The sequence below is a fragment of the Pyxicephalus adspersus genome, chromosome 5 (assembly GCF_032062135.1).
Source record: "Pyxicephalus adspersus chromosome 5, UCB_Pads_2.0, whole genome shotgun sequence".
NCBI classification, from domain to species: domain Eukaryota; kingdom Metazoa; phylum Chordata; class Amphibia; order Anura; family Pyxicephalidae; genus Pyxicephalus; species Pyxicephalus adspersus.
Window position 1 is genome coordinate 136,646,429 of NC_092862.1, and position 17,771 is coordinate 136,664,199.

General features: G+C 38.8%; 1 protein-coding gene across 1 annotated transcript; it reads right to left on the reverse strand.

The window, feature by feature from the left end:
- Nucleotides 1-918: 918 nt before the first annotated feature.
- LRRD1 (leucine rich repeats and death domain containing 1) lies at nucleotides 919-12,097 on the reverse strand. Its single transcript, XM_072413470.1, has 6 exons — nucleotides 11,958-12,097; nucleotides 8,531-10,060; nucleotides 4,879-5,077; nucleotides 4,266-4,427; nucleotides 3,464-3,584; nucleotides 919-1,138 (listed from the first exon to the last, which is right to left on the reverse strand). Exons 2-6 carry the CDS (start codon nucleotides 10,046-10,048, stop codon nucleotides 955-957), a joined length of 2,184 nt encoding a protein of 727 aa, XP_072269571.1. The 5' UTR covers nucleotides 10,049-10,060; nucleotides 11,958-12,097; the 3' UTR covers nucleotides 919-954.
- Nucleotides 12,098-17,771: the final 5,674 nt, after the last annotated feature.

Sequence of the window (17,771 nt, forward strand, 5' to 3'; positions counted from 1 at the left end):
TTCAAAATAGAGAAAAAAATTGGGTTTTTTTGGCACACGAAATAAACTGTATTTCAATACTTGTTGTACAAAACATTCATAAATAAAGATAAATTACACCTAGATTTCATGCCAAACCCACGTTGTTTCATGGGGTTTCTGGGGACTAGATACTAAATAAAGTTCTACTACCCGTAGATACAAATAGGTATAGGTCTTTAGAACCAAAATTCAACGATAGTATATACGGAATTTGTCTTAGATCCTGACACGTTTCGCCACCAGGCTTTCTCAGGGTTATTATAATGACAGTAGAAATTATAGTAGTTCCCATTTGTTTTAGGAAAATTCTACTTGGTGTTTGTCAATCCAGTTGAAAGGTGGCCTCATATATTGTACCAAAATAAATAGTCTATTGTAGTTTTAAGAAAAAGAAAAAACAAAAAACTAAACAGAGACTGAATGGATCGGAAAAATTTTTGGAGGAGATGTGGTCTCCCAATTGGCATTTAGGCATCACATACCTGGTAATGGGTGCTTTAAACTCTGACTATACAAGCCCCACAACTCTCAGCAGTCTCACCAGTCATTCTTTGCAGGATCAATTTTTGTTGAAACCTACCACCCTTGACCCTAAGAATACCAAGGCCAATGCTCTGTAATCCAGACATGACCTAGCAAAGATCTCTATATCCCACTCCTCTTCCTGCTATGCAAGCATAAACCTCATAGTGTGACATTGTGACCCCAATCCCAATGGCCTTCTAATTCTTGTTTTTGAATTGAGGACAATAGAACAACCTGACTGACCGGTTGCAAGGAACAGGAGGAATGATGAAAGAAGACCAAGCCATAATCTGATCTTTGTAGGATTCAGTTAATAATTTCAAAAGATAGTAGTCTGTAAACACACAGCACAGTGACACACACATATGAGTTAACTGAGTTTTTATATAGTAGTAAACAATTTGGATGTCACAGTTTTATTGACTTTGCATTGAGTTTAAGCATATTGGCTTTTAATGCAATCTCATGTAGGTCAGCCATCACCAGCACTCTAATTAGCTGTTCTGAAACGGCTGTTGGACTTATATTAGTCTGTCTGTTTTCTTTCCAGAGGTTCAAAGCATGCAGGACCTTGTCCGGTAGTTGCAGAGATCTGAAACAAAAAATGGACGTAGTCATGTGTAAGTGTGTGAACACAGTCCTGCAACACAGTATTGCAAGGTTTTATTTTTTTTATTGTGTATGTACATGTAAAAAAAAAAAAAAAAAAAAATGAAAATTAATTTATTTTTGGTATGCTCGTTCATTGATCGTCCATGGTCTGAGCATGCGCGGTGAACGAACGTTCGCTCACTTCCTGTGGTGCACGTCACTTCCTGTATCGTTCAAACGATCTCATCTATCGTGTGTACAATATCTGCGAACGATCATGTCGTTATCTCTATGTACAGGATCGGTGCTTTACGATCGTTCGCAGATATCGTGCAGGATCGTTCGTCGTTCGTTTACCAACGATAATAATTGGAAGTGTGTACGTAGCTTTAGTAACATTAGAAAAATTGTCTGATCTTCAGATTTAGAACCAGTGCTTTCCTGAAAAAATAAATAAATATAAATAAATATACATAAATATATATATATATATATATTTATAGTCGCCATAGTCGCCAGTCTGTGTCTCTTACTTTTTCTTCAATTTAAGCATTGCAGCCTGCAATGAGTCTTTTCAGCATTAGACATTTCCAGATGCAGCATCTCCCACCATGCAATGGTTCCATTCTTGGAACTCAAAAGTAGGGGTCAGAGATTAGTACTTGTGTATGGTGGAGGGCACCAGCATCTGATGGCCTTCAAGTTTCAAATGCTAAAGAGGCTTTCAGAGGTTGCAGTGTCTGAACAGAGAAAGAATAATAGGTAAAAGGTAAAATAAGAGGTAATGGCACAAATACTGAAACAGGAGTACAAAAACCTGCTTAGGAAAAAAAAAAATTGTAATTTGTTTTGTTTAGTTTGTAATAGCGATCCCCCCTCCTATTGTGTGTGACTTCCTCCTCCTCATGGATTGTAAGCTCTTCTGAGCAGGGTCCTCTCCTCCTCCTGTGTCACTTTCCGTAACTGTCTGTCATTTTCAACCCCTATTTAATGTACAGCATTGCGTAATATGTTGTCACTATATAAATCCTGTTTTTTTATTATTATTATTATTATTATTAATAATAATAATAATAGATAGGTAGGTAGTGGTGTAAAAGAAATCAATGAAGGTCAATCCCTTCTTTGCTTTGTACAAGTTAATGTGGTTGCAGAAAACATAAAAAAGCACCACTGTACAGAAGTCCATAGAGAGGTAAGCAGCAGTGTGGATTATAATAGAGGTATGAGGCACTGTGAGTAGTATGGAGATATGGGTCAGCCCTAAATAGCCAAGACACTATGACATAGGATTGTGATGGAGAAGGGGGAAAATCATATACATATGCTGTCTAATCAATCACAGCCTTCAATTTATAACAACTAATGAAATTAATGAAGGAGCTCAGCTATAAAGAGAGATTAGCTGAACTGAATCTATTCTCCCTTGAGAAGAGACATATAAAGGGGGGATATGATCACCCTGTATAAATATATAAATGGTCGATATAGAGAACTCTCTTCCCAATTATTCACTTTAAGATCATTACAAAGAATAAGAGGGCACTCTTTGCGTCTGGAGGAAAAGAAGTTTAATCTCCTGGTAAGGAAAGGATTCTTCACTGTAAGGTCTGTGAAATTATGGAATAAGCTCCCTCAGGAAGTAGTTTCAGCAAGTTCTATAGATTGCTTTAAGAAAGAGCTGGATGATTTCTAGAAGCACATAATATAATATATTATTATATTAAAAATATATTATTATAATATATTTTTTTTTTTGCCTTCCTGTGGATCAACTATGTCCAAAGGGTTTTATGTCTGGGATATATTTATTTCCCTAGTGGTTGATGGACTTAAAGTGTACCTAAACTCAGAAATTTCACTTTACATAAAAGGGTAGACAACCCTTTTATGTAAAGTAAAAATTCATTTTTTTTTTTTGTTTTTTTGACATAGGATGAAGAACCCGGGAGAAGATATGAATATGGCGGCGCCTGGAGCACCGACTGCGGAAAAGATGACTCCGGGACAGACCTGATGCAGGACACCCCCGGATGGATTGGACTGCCCTGCAGGATTGAAGGTAAGTGGATTTTTTTTCCAGTTTTCAGTTTAGTTCCTCTTTAAGTCTTTTTTTAACCCTGACTTACTATGTAACTATGTAATTTATGGAAAATTACTTTATATTAATTTTCCTTGATGGTGGAGGGCTCACTATCCCATTCCACCTGATCTACTTCTATTCCACCTTGTTTTCCAAAGAAGTCAGTTTGTGTGTCACAGAAAATTGAGTTAGATTTAAGTTAAAGCACACAGAAGGCAATGGATAATGTATTTTTTTCCTTACTTGTTCTTTAATATTGTTTTGATGTCTTCATCTCGAAGCTTCAGTTTCTTGCACAGAAATGTAAAATCTTCTGTAAGGAGACTGCCTGAAACTAATTTAAAAATCTTCTGCATAATCCTCTCTGTAATAAGGAAATAAGCAAATGTTAAGCAGGATCTCCAAGCAACAAATAACAAAGATTCTGGCTCTTTTCTGATCTCTCTATGTAGCCTCTTTCCCCAAAAACTACAGAAGATCCCAGGAATATGTTAAGCTGCGTACACACTTGCAATTTTTCTCGTTGGAAAGGATCTTTCACGATCCTTTCCAACGAGAAAAGACTGCAAGATGCATGAACGATGCTGTACATACAGCACCGTTCATGCTCTATGGAGAGGGGAGGGGGAGAGCGACGGAGCAGCACCCTGCTGCGCGCTCTCCCCTTCCCTTTCATTAGGATCGGTCGTCGTCCATCGTCCATGGATCCGCCAGGACGGTCGTCGGACGATGGACGACGACCGACTGTACACACGGCAGATTTTCGCCCGATAATTGGCCGATACCGATTATCGGGCGAGAAAAATTTGCCGTGTGTACGCAGCTTTAGACTGCAATTTTGTATAAATTCATGGCAATTTTAGAAACATTTTTACTTGGATCTTGCTAGGTGCAGACACTGATTAGCAGATTTCCGGGTGGGCCAACTATTTTAAAAATATTTCCAAGTAGTATACAATAATATCTTCCTTGAAGGAACTATAGTAATGGGCAATGTTTACTAAATTTTGTTTTTTCCTGTCTTTTGCTTCACGTTTCTGCTTACCTTCCCTGATGTCAGCAGCCTGTAAGTAGCACCCAATAGGATAAAGCTGTTTCCCTTCACACACAAGACGTGGAGGTCTCACCATTGGATTTTTATTAAGATCAATCGTGTGCAAACTCTTTAGTTGATGAATGTCTCCAGGTAATGAAATTAGCTTGTTACCTATAAAAGAATAATTATTTTTATTAAAGAAATATTTATTTTGTCCTTTGCACCCTGGGTTAGTAACAGCAGCCAGGGGTGCAAATAAGACAAACTTTAGCAGTGTTGTGGGTGTGCTGTTAAGAAAATATTGACTATAATGGTTTTGGATCAGTTTAACCAGGTTTATATTTAGGCCTGCATTTTACATTAAACAAAAGATATTTTCTCATAAAGTGCAAATATATACTGATCCTGCTTGAAGTTCTGTAAACTGATTTTCAGGTATTTGGGTCATTGGACGCAAACATTATATGGGATGGGGGATTTTTTGTCTATGCAACACCCAAGGTCCATAATAACGATTTGTCATTGTCAATCTCTTATCACTCAAGAAAAGATCTTCCATTGCTGCCAATAATTTAGAACCTTCCTTAAGAGAAAAGGACATAAACAGTATACAGGTACATACCACTCAGGTTGATGTGTTGTAGACCCTTCATATCAGAAATAGATCCAGGAAGACAACAGAGCTGATTGTTGGCTGCAGATAAATGCGTCAGATTTTTCATTTGTCCAATACTGTTCGGAATATATTTTAAATGATTTTCTGAAATGTCCAGACTCTTCAGGTTTGTTAGGTTACACAGATCTTCTGGGAGATCTGTAATCTGTAAAAAATATGTATCACATAATCAGTCATCAAACATTAGACCTGATTTATTACAGATCTCCAAGACTGGAGTTGACAGACTACCATGAATGAATTTGGATAATCCAGCAAACCTGGAATTAATCTGATCCTGGATTAAAAACATTTGCCAAGCAATAGGAAATGATTTTTAAGAAATCTAGGTTTGCTGGATCACCAAAGTTCATCTATGATAGTGAATCTTCTCTAGTCTTGGAGAACTTTCATAATTTAGGCCTATTGAATCCAAGGTATGTGAAGTGTGCAGATTAAGGTATCTGCACATGAGTGTTTTTTTCAGATTTATTAAACGATGTTCCACCATCTTAACAGTGACACACTTTACACTAGGCAAAATGTGCTGTGGGATAACATATCTCTAATACCCATGTATACGTTTGCCTATGGACCCTATCTAATTATGTATAATTGTTCTAGAAACAATCCCTTGGGATTGTAAAACCGAACTGCAGACAAAGAATTATATATACAAGTTTAATACATATATGGGATCTTTAAAGCAGTGGTCGGCAACCTGTGGTCCGCAAGAAAATTTTGGTAGTCCGTGGCTCTGGCCGGTGCACCCCCAAGCGGGGTCAGGAGAAGGACCCTGGTTTGGGAGGGGCACTGACCAGGGCTACGAGCCATGTCCCCTGTCTAAATCCCAGGCTCAGGGAAGTTGGCTGGCTGTGTCCCAAGGTATGCCACCCTAAGGACAGGTGAAATTGCCACTGGTGTCATGGCTCTGAAAAGTGTTGGCACAAGAACTATGCAGGCAACAGAAAGTAGGAAGTCAATCAGCCAAAACTCAAGGAAAGCCTAGCAACCCCTGGAGGAACTGTAGGGTTCTACCGAATCAATATTGAGAACGGCTGGTTTAGAAATTTACAATAGTGTCCTAATTGGCTTTTATTAGTGCCAATCTTTCTTCCAGTCTGCTCTACGTGGATTTCTCAAATAAACAATAATTCAGAGACTTAGTGAAGACACTTAGGATATTGCACCATGCAGGTCTTTGATTTCTTTCAGACATCACAAAAGATCAGGAGCATAGCTGTCTGAGGACCTGTGTCAATGGGCTTTAGCATTGTGTTTTTGGCATCAGTTGGGGACACTTCTGAGATTATTCAGAGTTTTATTTGGGCTTCTGGTGATCTCGCTTTGAATTTCCTACAGACTCGTATGGAAATCCACCGCCTTTTTATAACAAACAAAAGCCCATCAACACAGAACCTTTTTGAAATAAAGCAAATCAGCTGCTGGGTTAGAGCAGAAAATAGTTCAGAAGAACTAAAATGGAAATCATTGGAATGCATCTATTATTTGCTACAATTGTAAACTAATATTCTAAATTTACTTTGACAGGCGTATTCCAGAATTTGTCAGAAGAACACCTTGGTGTACATGTACTGCTAGCTATGAAACTGTAGCCTACAGATACCTTCTAAAGTGTTTAAGTAAGAGTGTTTCTCAACCAGGCTTTCTCCAAAGGTTGCTGCGAGTTCCCTGAGCAATGAGCATTTTGTGCCTCTCAGGTTAGTATAATGGATACCAATGATCTTTTTGGCTATCTGTAAGGGTGACATTCTCCCCACTGGCCAGCAATGCAAGAGCCATTCTTCCTACTGATCAACACAAAAATATGGGTTGTGGGTTTAGTAATCATAGCAAGATGTGAAAGTTTTTTAAAGGGGTTCCAGCATGTTAAAATGGTCAAAAACACTGCTGGGTGTTTGGGTTCCAAAGAAGCCATTGTTTGCCATGCACCTGATGGCCTATAAGCCTGAAAGGGCGGTATAAAATAAACGGCTCTATAATATTAAGTTGTATCTGTATTACACATCAGTGGTTCTAATACAGTTAGCCAAAGATGCTTAACCTCCCTGGCGGTATGAGTACTAATTTTTTTTAAATGCAAAAATGGTACATTTAAAAATACCTAGTATTTTAAATGTCCCACCTGGTCCACCTACCAGCCTAACGGTCTCGCCCTCCAGCCACACACTCGCGTAACAGATGCCTGGTCGGCATCTGCTTCCCCTAGCCTTGCTTACCCAACGTTCGCACACCCGGGATGCATATGCCGGCCAGGCATCGCCAGGGGAAGAAGATGCCTGGGATCGATGGCGGACACCGCGGGCACCGCTGGAGTGTGGAAACCAGGTGGAATTTTTAAATTCCATGGCATTTCCACCCCCGAGTGTGGTTCAGGGTTACCGCTTTTGGTATGGAAAATTCACCCCGAGCCACATTCGGGAATACCCCCAGGGAGGTTAAAGGACTGATTTGCATGTTTTTGCCCAGTATCTAAAAATGAGGAATAAACCTATTATTTTTGGGATACATGATAGAATGATACCAATGAATACCTGGTACTTTCAGAAGGCCTTTCTGTACTGCCCATTGTTTCATTGATGGTTTTTTGTTTTCTTTTTATATGCTCCTCTAATCAAAGGCATTCAAGTTAGGCTATGTACACATCTCAGATGACTCTCGAAATGAGGCTTGTCCCAGACGAGAATCTGACATGTAATGTGGCCATCCGACATTGAGGCGGATCAATAAGCGATGGAAGATGAATGACCTCAATGGTTAAATTAAGGGAGAAGAGTGCAGCAGGTTGCCGCTTGCTTGTTCTCCCCCCTCCCCTCTCCATAGAACAGCACCGCACTGTATGTACAGCACACGTTCATTCATCTTTCAATCTTTTGTCGTGAAAGATCATTTCTGATGACAAAAATCTAAAGTGAGGCCTTATACTTTCTCTTACAGGTTCAGAATAAATTCATGGTTGATTTTGATCTGATTATATAGCGATATAAAGTACAGTGGAACCCCGGTTAACCGGAACTCAGATAACCGGAAAATTCAGATAACCGGCACTCTACAGCTTCACTTTCTTGATTGCTCCTGCAGCCCTAGCGGAGCTGTGGCATGTGTTCTTCATCCAAGAACACATACCAAAGCTCCGCTAGGGCTGCTGGAGCAATTTAGGAGAGCGGAGCTGTGAGGAGAGTAGAGCCGAGCAGAGGGGCTGAGAAAAGGAAACCCTGATGATGGCTCCAACGTCATTGGAGTTTCCCTTTTTTCAGCAATTCACCACTAGAGGTGAATGGGGACAAGTCTTCCCATTTGAGTCTAGTGCTGAATAGCTGAGAAACCTCAGAGTACCCTCAGTTAAGCGGAAACTACACTTATCCGAATCAGCCATTCCTTGTGGGTGCTGGATAACCGAGGTTCTACTGTATTAAAATTATTTTGTCCTTACTGATATCCAAGTAGTAAAATGTTTTAAAACAGCACTTTTGTAAAACCTAACATGCACATTCTACTCCCCAGGGATAATCTTTTCAAGAGCCCGGTACTGGTACATAAATAAACATGAAAGCTCGGATCAGACAAGAACATACAGATTAGCAAATGTTTTAATTACCTTCTTCCCATTCTCCTGCTTGATATTTAGTGTCTCCAATGACAGAACAGAGCACACCTCAACAGGGAAGGCTTTGAAGTTATTGTTCGACAGGTCCAAATCCCTCAGTGATTGTAGCTCACTGATTTTTGCAGGAACAAATTGAATCTGATTGTCTGACAGATTCAGTCTCTTGAGACTCTTTAATGTGCAGAGTTCAGGGGGAAAACATGTAAACTTGTTATACTGGAGAAGAAGATCAGTCAAAGAGTCCATCTCAGACACGTTTGGTGGAACTTCACAAAGTTCGTTACTACTCAGATCTAAGTAAATGAGATTGGTAAGTGTACACAAGTAAATTGAGAAGCTTTTTAAGTTGTTTCCACTCATCTCTAAATGTTTCAGCTGCTTGTTATAAACAATGGTCTCAGGTATGTTATAAATTTCATTTTTATTCAGGTTTAAATGTAATAGTGCTATCATGGAGGACAATGCTTGTGGAACTTCCACCAACTTGTTACCACTTAAGTCCAGCTGAGTGATTTGCAAACAGTTTTTCAATTCAATTGGAACGTAAATCAGCTGATTTTCAGCCCAGGCAATCAGTGAAAGACTTTTCAAGTGAGATAGTTGCTCTGGCAAAACTGCCAAGGCATTTCGGTCAACCCAAAGATCCTTTAGGTTTTTCAGTTTGTGAATCTTTGCCGGAAGTTCACACATTTGGTTGCCACTTAAAATCAAAGTTTCTATATTTTGACAGTTGCAGATGCTCTCTGTAATGAACTGAAGTAGATTATTGGAAACGGAAAACACTTTGAGATGTTGCATTCGCTCTATCTTTTCTGATATTCTGGTTAACCGGTTGTTATCCAGGATGAGTTCTTCCAAATTGGTTAAGTTGAAAAGTTGCACAGGTAAGAAGGTTAGCTGGTTATTACTTAGCGACAGTTCTCGAAGAGCTTTTAGGTTACCAATTTCTTTTGGCAAGTTTTTTATTTGGTTTCCACTTAAACAGAGCTTGACTAGGTTCAGTAGCCTGAAGATGGGCTTGGGTAAGATAGACATCTGATTTCCATCCAAATTTAACACATGTAAGTTTGTAAGATTGGCTACTGACTCAGGCAAAGTTTTTAGGGAGTTTCTGCTAAGTCCCAAAATCTGAAGGGTTGAAAGGTCTCCAATACCTGTAGGTAGCTGAACAAGATGGTTATTATTGGCAAAAAGTTGCCTGATGTGCTGGAGGTTTGAGATGTTATCCGGAAGGGACGTAATCTGGTTATGGTTTATGTTTAAAGCCTGCAGTTGCGGAAGATGTCCTAATTCGGAAGGCAGACATTGCAGCCTATTTCCTTCAATGGATAATTTCTCAAGATGCTGAAGAATCTTCACATCTTGAGGCAAGTGTTGGATGAGATTGTTGTCCAACTGGAGAGTCTTCAAGATCGGACATTGAAACACATCTGTCGGAATTTCATTCAGCTCTCCACCATTAAGATTGAGAGTGGTAATATTGTGCTTTTCTGGAGACATTATTGACATTTCTTTCCAAATCTGCAGATGACAGTAAAAAGACAGTTTTGGGTAACTACACTAACCATACTTCAATGTTAGATTTTCCAAATTTGTATAAACACAAAACCTATGCTAGAACTAGAATGCATTTTTATCAATGTATGCTAAAAGTGCACAGTGCAGGTTCATTCATTGAACTTTATAATTTCTCAGAGGCAGCAATACTTGCTTAATACATATTTAGATTCCTGTTCTGCTACACAGATTGTTCAGTTTAAATTGTTTAGGAACTAAATGTGTCAGCTGTATAGCCATACAGTATAGACAAATACATGACATAAATATTTGTGCAGTATTGCAAATAATGTGTCTGGTAAAACAGTCAACATATATGCAATATATTTTAACTATGTGTATAACTGTTTGTCTGGAGTTTTCACCTAAAGTCTATTTTATAGAGATTGAGAAAAATTTAGAAGCTTTGTTAGGTTAATTATTGATTTTTGCCCCATTGGGAAGATTTCCACTTACTTCCTGCCAGCAAAGGAAGTCATGAAAAATCCCTCAAACCTGGATCACAAATCCTTTTAATAAAACTGTATAGGCATCCCAGGGACAGCTAGTAAGGGAGAATCTCCTAGAAGGGGTCACAGACAGAAAATTCATCTTCTTCCCTCTGTAATCAAAACCTAAAAACATATTTGACTGGATTTAAATTTAGATTTAAGGAGACTCTGTCATTCTTGCCTTTTCATTGTGAAGTGACAGTTTCTATACAAAGGACTGCAACTGCCGACCAACCCTGATCATATTAACTTTGCTGTTGTTCACCTGCCGCTCCTTCACCCTTTGCAGCCGGTGACAATACCTAATACAAGTTTCCTTTATTACTTTAATTTGCTGGTTTGATTCTTTGTTAAAAGGTTCAGCTTTGTATAGGATACATTGTGACAAGATTAAGTAATCTAATACCAAATAATTACAACTTCACACTGGTGCCTATTACTCACATTACTATACTGGCACAATGTGAGCTATTCTTTTTTATGAAGGAAAGTGCAAGAAAACCTATGAACCACCAAGACTATGAGACAATGTATTCTGTCATCCCAGGACTTTAAAGCAGATTGGAATCCCAGTTCCATCTTAGGTTGCTGCCATCTTCTTTATTCTTTTCTTCCAGCTATCATAGTTGAGCAGTTATCAGGCAGGTAAGAACAGGTATGAACCCTTACTGACTCTTAGCTAATCCAGATCACCCTAATTACTTAAGTTATGCTTATTTGTTTTTTTTTTATTTCATTCAATCTAATTAAATAACTTCATGTAGCACTTAATTTATTGATAGGGTCAATATAACTGGGACAACTTACCTATTAATATATGCATTTTTATAGACTGCAACACTTTTTTTAAACTAACAATAAATCAGAAAAATACTTTTTGTATGTTTTGCATTTTTTCAATAACATTTTTTTGTCAAATAATTAGGTCCATATGTGAAATGTGAATGTAGGTCCATCAGAGCATACAGGTGTGGGAATTGAACTTCTATTAACCTCCCTGGCGGTATGAAAAATGAGTATTTTTAAATGTAAAAAGTTGCATCTGCTTCCCCTGGCATCACGTCTCCAACATTCACACGCCGGGGACGCAGATGCCGGGCATTGCTGGAGGACGCCGATGGAACGTTGGAACCAGGTAGGAGTTTTAAATGTAAATGTAAATGTTGGCTACTCATAACATTAGGCCAGACACTGCCAAGTTCATGCAAAATTTGTACTTTCATGAATGCTGCATGTCCAAGTCTTATTAACTCCAGGACACATTCCCTTAAGCTATTACAGAGTTGCAAAAAAACAAAAACATTTACATTATAATACATCCAGTTGCTATAGAGAAATAAATTGGATTATCTGTCATACTACCCACTTACCAGAGCTGTTTAGGTTGAAGAATCCAGAGACTCGCAGAACCTGATTAGAATTCCAGATTAACGGACAAAACATTGAGGGAGGGTCAGGGAACAGAACTTTGCTAAACCAAAATTACTTTTCTCCTCTCAGCTTGCTCTAATCCCCAACACACTGCAGCAGTAATTGCAAGCACCAGCAGAAGACAAGTCTCTATGGAGATGTACATAAACACCGGCTGAAGGAAATGTAGAGACTTGAGTACATTGGATGCGGTCAACAAGTGTTTACTTTTGCTATTTCTCAGCAAGGGCCATTCTCTTACTCCAAACATGTTTATTCAGCCACTACAATTGGAAAGTGACAGATCAGATGATTCATTGATGACGACAAGGCTAGGTGCATAATAGCTATGCAGAGGACAGAGGAGTCCATTTGTAGGCCCTGTCCTGAAGTTGCCTCCTTTGGTATGCCAATAAATATCATTTACTCAAAAGCTTTCCATAGCAACTCATTGCAGACACTCAGTATGTGGAATAAAGTGAACGCATTGGGCCTAAAGTGTGATATATAGATGGAGAAAAATGTGTTGCCCACAGCAGCCAATTAAATATTTCATATATAACGTTTCCGAAGGGAATTTTATTTGCATGAGAACATTTTGTATACAGTTTCTTTTTATGATTATTATTATGATTTCAATCATTTGTATTGATGTTTTTTAGCAGAATGTACATGCTGTGTCATGCTGAGATTGATAATTGAGATTCAGTCGAGTATAAATTGCTCACAATATTATATAATAGGAATGGGCAAACTTTTTGGCTCAGGGGCCACAATGAGTTTTAGAATTTGACAGACAGGCTGGGCCAGTATCAGATGGATGAAGGGTGTTTGTATGAACTGATATTAATTACATGTAAAAGCTATTACCTAAAATTAAAAGAAAACTTACATTCAAAATTAGTGGGAACAGTGTTAATGGCTACTATTTTTTACTAGTAAACAATTTTGAACTAATATTTGACGGGCCAGATTAAAAAGCCCAATGGGCCGTAGTTTGCTTATGCCTGGTATATAACCTACAGGAGTTAAAATAAAGAATTTCCTTAATGATGCATCATATATCCTATAATAACTTTTCAGAGAAACAGTTAATAATACCTTTTCAGAGAGACAGTTTAATAAAAGGGTTATAAGTATTAGGCTATGTACACATGTCAGATGACTCTCATCCAATAATTCCCTCAGGGGTGTTATTTGACAAAAATCTGATGTGTGTACTGCGCTCGTGGTTCATGGATCTGTCCTGACGGAAAGTTAAAGAGGAACTATACTCAAAATTCAAAAACAAAAACACACCTTCAATTCCGCAGTGCAGTTTGATCACTACGGGGGTGTTCGTCATCTGGTCCAGCATCGTCTTGGCATCTGTCCCGGGCGCCGCCATCTCTATCTTCTCTTTCGGGTTCTTCCTCCTATGTCACCCAACCCAGGCACGAGATTGGGTGACATAGAATGAAAAATAAAATTGACGATCTCACGCATGTGCTGTTTTTTTTTTTTTGAGCAAAAAGGCTCAGGCATGCGCAAAAGGATTGCCCAAGAGCCTCCCAGGATGCGTGACGTAGGTATCTAGGGAGGCTTTGCACTCCCATTCATTCTCGACTGCCTAGGTGGACAGGAATTAGGGTGTGGTGATTTCTTTTTTTTTTTTTGCACCTAAAAAAACAAAAAAAACTCCAGAATTTTTACCTTACAAAGAAAGGTTCTCTACCCTTTTATGTAAAATTATAATTCTGAGTTTAGTTACGCTTTAAGGAGACTGCAGAGAAAAGACACACCATACTTACTCCTTAAGCTACGTACACACGTCCAATGGGTCTTGCCCGATAATTGGCTCAGGGCTGATATTGGACGAGAATCTGGCGTGTGTACAACGCCTGACGTCCATCATCCGAACGACCGTCCTGGCGGATCCACAGATGATGAACGACGAACGATCCTAATGCAAGTCAAGGGGGAGAACGCCAATGCCACTCTGTCGTTCTCCCCCTCCCCTCTCCATAGAGCAGAATGGTGCTGTATGTACAACACTCGTTCATGCATTGTGCAGTGCTTATCGTTGGAAAGGATCATGAAAGATCCTTTCCAACGACAATAATTGCACGCGGGTATGCAGCTTTACTCTTCAAACTCAGAAGAAGTCCATCAGCTCAGAACTGGCAGACACTTGTGGGACTCAGGTACACCCACCTACTGTCTACAAAAGTCTGGACAGAAGAGGCCTTCATGAAAGAACTGCAGTTATAAAAACTACATTTAATGTGAAAACAAGGCCAAGCGACTCAAATAAGCATGAAAACATAAAAACTGGGATGCAGAAAAGTGGCAACAGGTGCTATGGAATGGTGAGTCAAAATTTGAAATATTTCACTGTAGCAAAAGACAGTTTGTTCACCAAAGGGCTAGAGAGAATACAATACCGAGTGTCTGCGGTCAACAATAATGTATGGTGGAGGTTCCGTGCAAGTTTGGTGCTACATTTCCGCAAATCGAGTTGGGTATTTGGTCAAGATTATTGGTGTCTTCAATGCTGAGAAATATAAGGAGATGCTTATCCATCATGAAGTACTATCAGGGGGGTATTGTCTGATTCAGAAGTCTGATTAGTTCCCAATTTATTCTGCAGGAGGACAATGACCCCAAACATACAACCAACGTCAGTAATAAAGGAGAAAAGGATTCCTGGAAGTGATGGTATGGTCTACACAGAGCCCTGATCTCAACATCATCAACTGTGTTTGGGATTATAAGAAAAGACAGAAGGATTTTAGAATCCACTGAAGATCTGAGGGTAGCTCTGATGTTTGGAACAAACAAACTGCCAAGTTCCTTCAACAACTGCGTGCAAGTGAACTTACAAGCATGGATGCTGTTTGGAAGGCAAACCACATAAATTTGGTTCGTATTTCTCTTCTGTTCATTGTCTCTTCATTAGTAAATGATAAAAAATAAACTAATAACACTTTTTATAAAACCATTCTTAGTTTACAGCATTTTTTCACATCTGCCTAAAACATTTTCATAGTATTTTTTAGTAAGTAAGTAATTTAAGTTAAATGTCATAATGTCAAAAAACTTTGTTACAAAAGGGAGTTTTGATTTTGTCCAAAGTTTCACTATAAGACTAATTGTCACCAATTTTACTGCTGGCACAATGAGAGGTTAGCACCATCTAAAGGAGAGAACTTAATAATTGAATGACAAAAGTCATTGCATGATAATGCTACAGCTCAGAAATGATTTGCTGGTTTGTATGCTTCTCCTGTTGTATAAATTGACCCCAGAGAAAAAAAAAAGATTCTTCTTGGCAAAGCAAATCCAATCAATGTCTGCCACTACTGCCTAGCGGGTGATGTGGCTTTAATAGGGACAGCAATTAATTTCTAATATCTGTGCTGACATTTCAGCCAGGATTAGTTCATACTAAGTATGCTGACAAATGCACCAAGACCCTATTTAACTGATTGTAACTGATAATGCAAGGGAATTTAATGAAAGGTCTGTAATATTTTTATTAGAGTGCTTGTTGAGGCAGCATGATACATGGGTTTCCTCTGGGCACACGGGTTTCCTTCCACATCCAAAAACATGCAGTTAGGTTAACTGGCTTCCCCTTAAAAATTGGACTTGAATTGTGTTAATAGCATATGGCTATGGTAGGGACATTAGATTGTGAGCTCCTCAGGGAGAAAGTTAGGGACATGACTATAGACTTTGTAAAGTGCGGCACAATATGTTGGCGCTATATAAATACAAGTAAATAAAAAATGTCTTTGTCTACATTTGTCAGCATCATGTCCCCTTTTAATTTGTCCTTGTTCTTATTGTGGAAATTACTTTTTATTAATTCTTGTAATGTCATCTTCAGAATTCTTGCAGAAGCAGGTGCTGGGAGCCCAGTTCCTATTGGTGTAAGAAAGAATTTTCTGTTATTTTGGAGAGATACTTACCCCTGCTCATCTGTTTAGTACAGGAAGTGAAATGAAATCTCCCTATCAGGACACTGCAAAAAAAAAAAAAAAATAGCTATCCTAACCAACTATATTCAAATATTAAAAAACTATTGCTTCTACATACACTTTAAGGGTCTATTAAAAGCAGGTTTATTCTGGATGGCACAACATCTCATCCATGCAATGCACTGTGGTGTTGAAATAAAATCTTAACACCACCAGTTTTTAATATATTGCGGTGTGTTGCAGCCCATGCATTCTAAATGAGTAGCCTAGGTCTGTTTGTCACAACCCACATTTATGCAGAAAATACTTGTGCACTGTGTTGTGGTGTGAATAGATCTTAACGTAGGTTTATACCATAGACCTTTTTTTTACCTGCATAATGATGTATTTTTTTTAAATACATACTTCTTTTTCTTTTATCCAATGCACACTGCAAGAAAAAGCCACCAACCTGCTTTTTTGCATCAAAACATACTGTTATGATTATTAATATTAGTATTATTATTATTATTATTATTAATAATAAACAGGATTTATATAGCGCCAACATATTACGCAGTGCTGTACATTAGGGGTTGCAAATGACAGACATATACAGACAGTGACACAGGAGGAGGAGAGGACTCAAAGAGCTTACAATCTAGGAGGTGGGGGAAGTAACGCACAATAGGATGAAGTGAACTGTTCCTATGAACAACATTTTTTGGGTTGCCCATGTAGTGGGAGGACGCTGACCAATGCAGTCCAATGCCTGTGAAAAGCATGAGCCTCCGGGCAATAAAAGATAATTCCAATCACCATTTAAAAATGAGAACTAAGCTAATAAATAAAACAAAGCTTTTTATTGTTGAGCAATTAAGTTCCTTAATATCACTGCTAACATTAATGAAGAATGCAGGGCTGCGACTCATCTGCTACTCAGATCATTGTGTAATTTATAAACCTTGGCCTGCCTGTCACATGTGCATGTCTATCGTATTCCTACAGTTGTTTACAGGCCAGGCCTAGCAGGGCGTTCACATGTAAATCTATGTATTATGATTGGTTTTGTAGCCACAGCAGCCTTTGTGAGTTGGAGGAAGTGTGTGACTGTGCAGAAAAGTCATAGGCAGAACAGCAAGGAATGTTTGGAAACAGGTGGCTCAGGAGTGTGCAGGTATCTGGGACAGGACAGGTGTCACTATACCCTCTTCTTCTATGCCAGGGTGACACTTTGCTTCCTGGGGTTTGCAAAGGATCTTTTTATCTAAATGTGTAATGGGGAACTGTATGGCACTGCGGCGGTGGTAAAGAACTTAGTAAAACTTCTATTAAGTCATGGCAACAGCAGTGAACCAGAAATGTACAAGCTGTTGTGGTGAGTACAATGGTGCTTTGTTTTGAATTGTATCTGTATTATACAATCAGAATGACAGTTTCTATTCGGACATACACAGTTTGTCTGTGCAAAGCCCAACTGAACTGCTAGTTTAAATCAGCTAAAAACATTTCAGGTGCATCAAGAGAAAATATGTCTGCTCTGCCATTTACATTTCTAATAGTTTGCTTTTTTTTACTAAAAAAGCCATTGTTTTGAAAGAATGTGCCATGACTGCAGCTGCAGAGAAAAACATTTGTGCAAGCAGCAGTCTCTCTTCTGAGGTGACATACCCTTACTGAGTCGGAGCCTTTAGCTCTACAATTAGCAAAATGTCAGTTAACTCTGGATTGCAGAGCTCGGGGTCTCATTCAGAATAGGGAGAATTGGGACTCTGCAAAATAAATTTTCCCCACAGACAGCAAGGCTCCCACTTTGCAGCATACTGGCAGGCC

Bases quoted from the DNA above. Each gene is read 5' to 3' on its own strand.
- LRRD1 (XM_072413470.1), bottom strand. From the start codon at position 10,048: ATGTCAATAATGTCTCCAGAAAAGCACAATATTACCACTCTCAATCTT. The intron at 5,078-8,530 runs GTAATTAAAACA...TATTTTTTACAG, and splicing joins AGCAGGAGAATGGGAAGAAG to ATTACAGATCTCCCAGAAGA. The intron at 1,139-3,463 runs GTAAGGAAAAAA...TTTTTGTTTCAG, and splicing joins AAAACAATATTAAAGAACAA to ATCTCTGCAACTACCGGACA.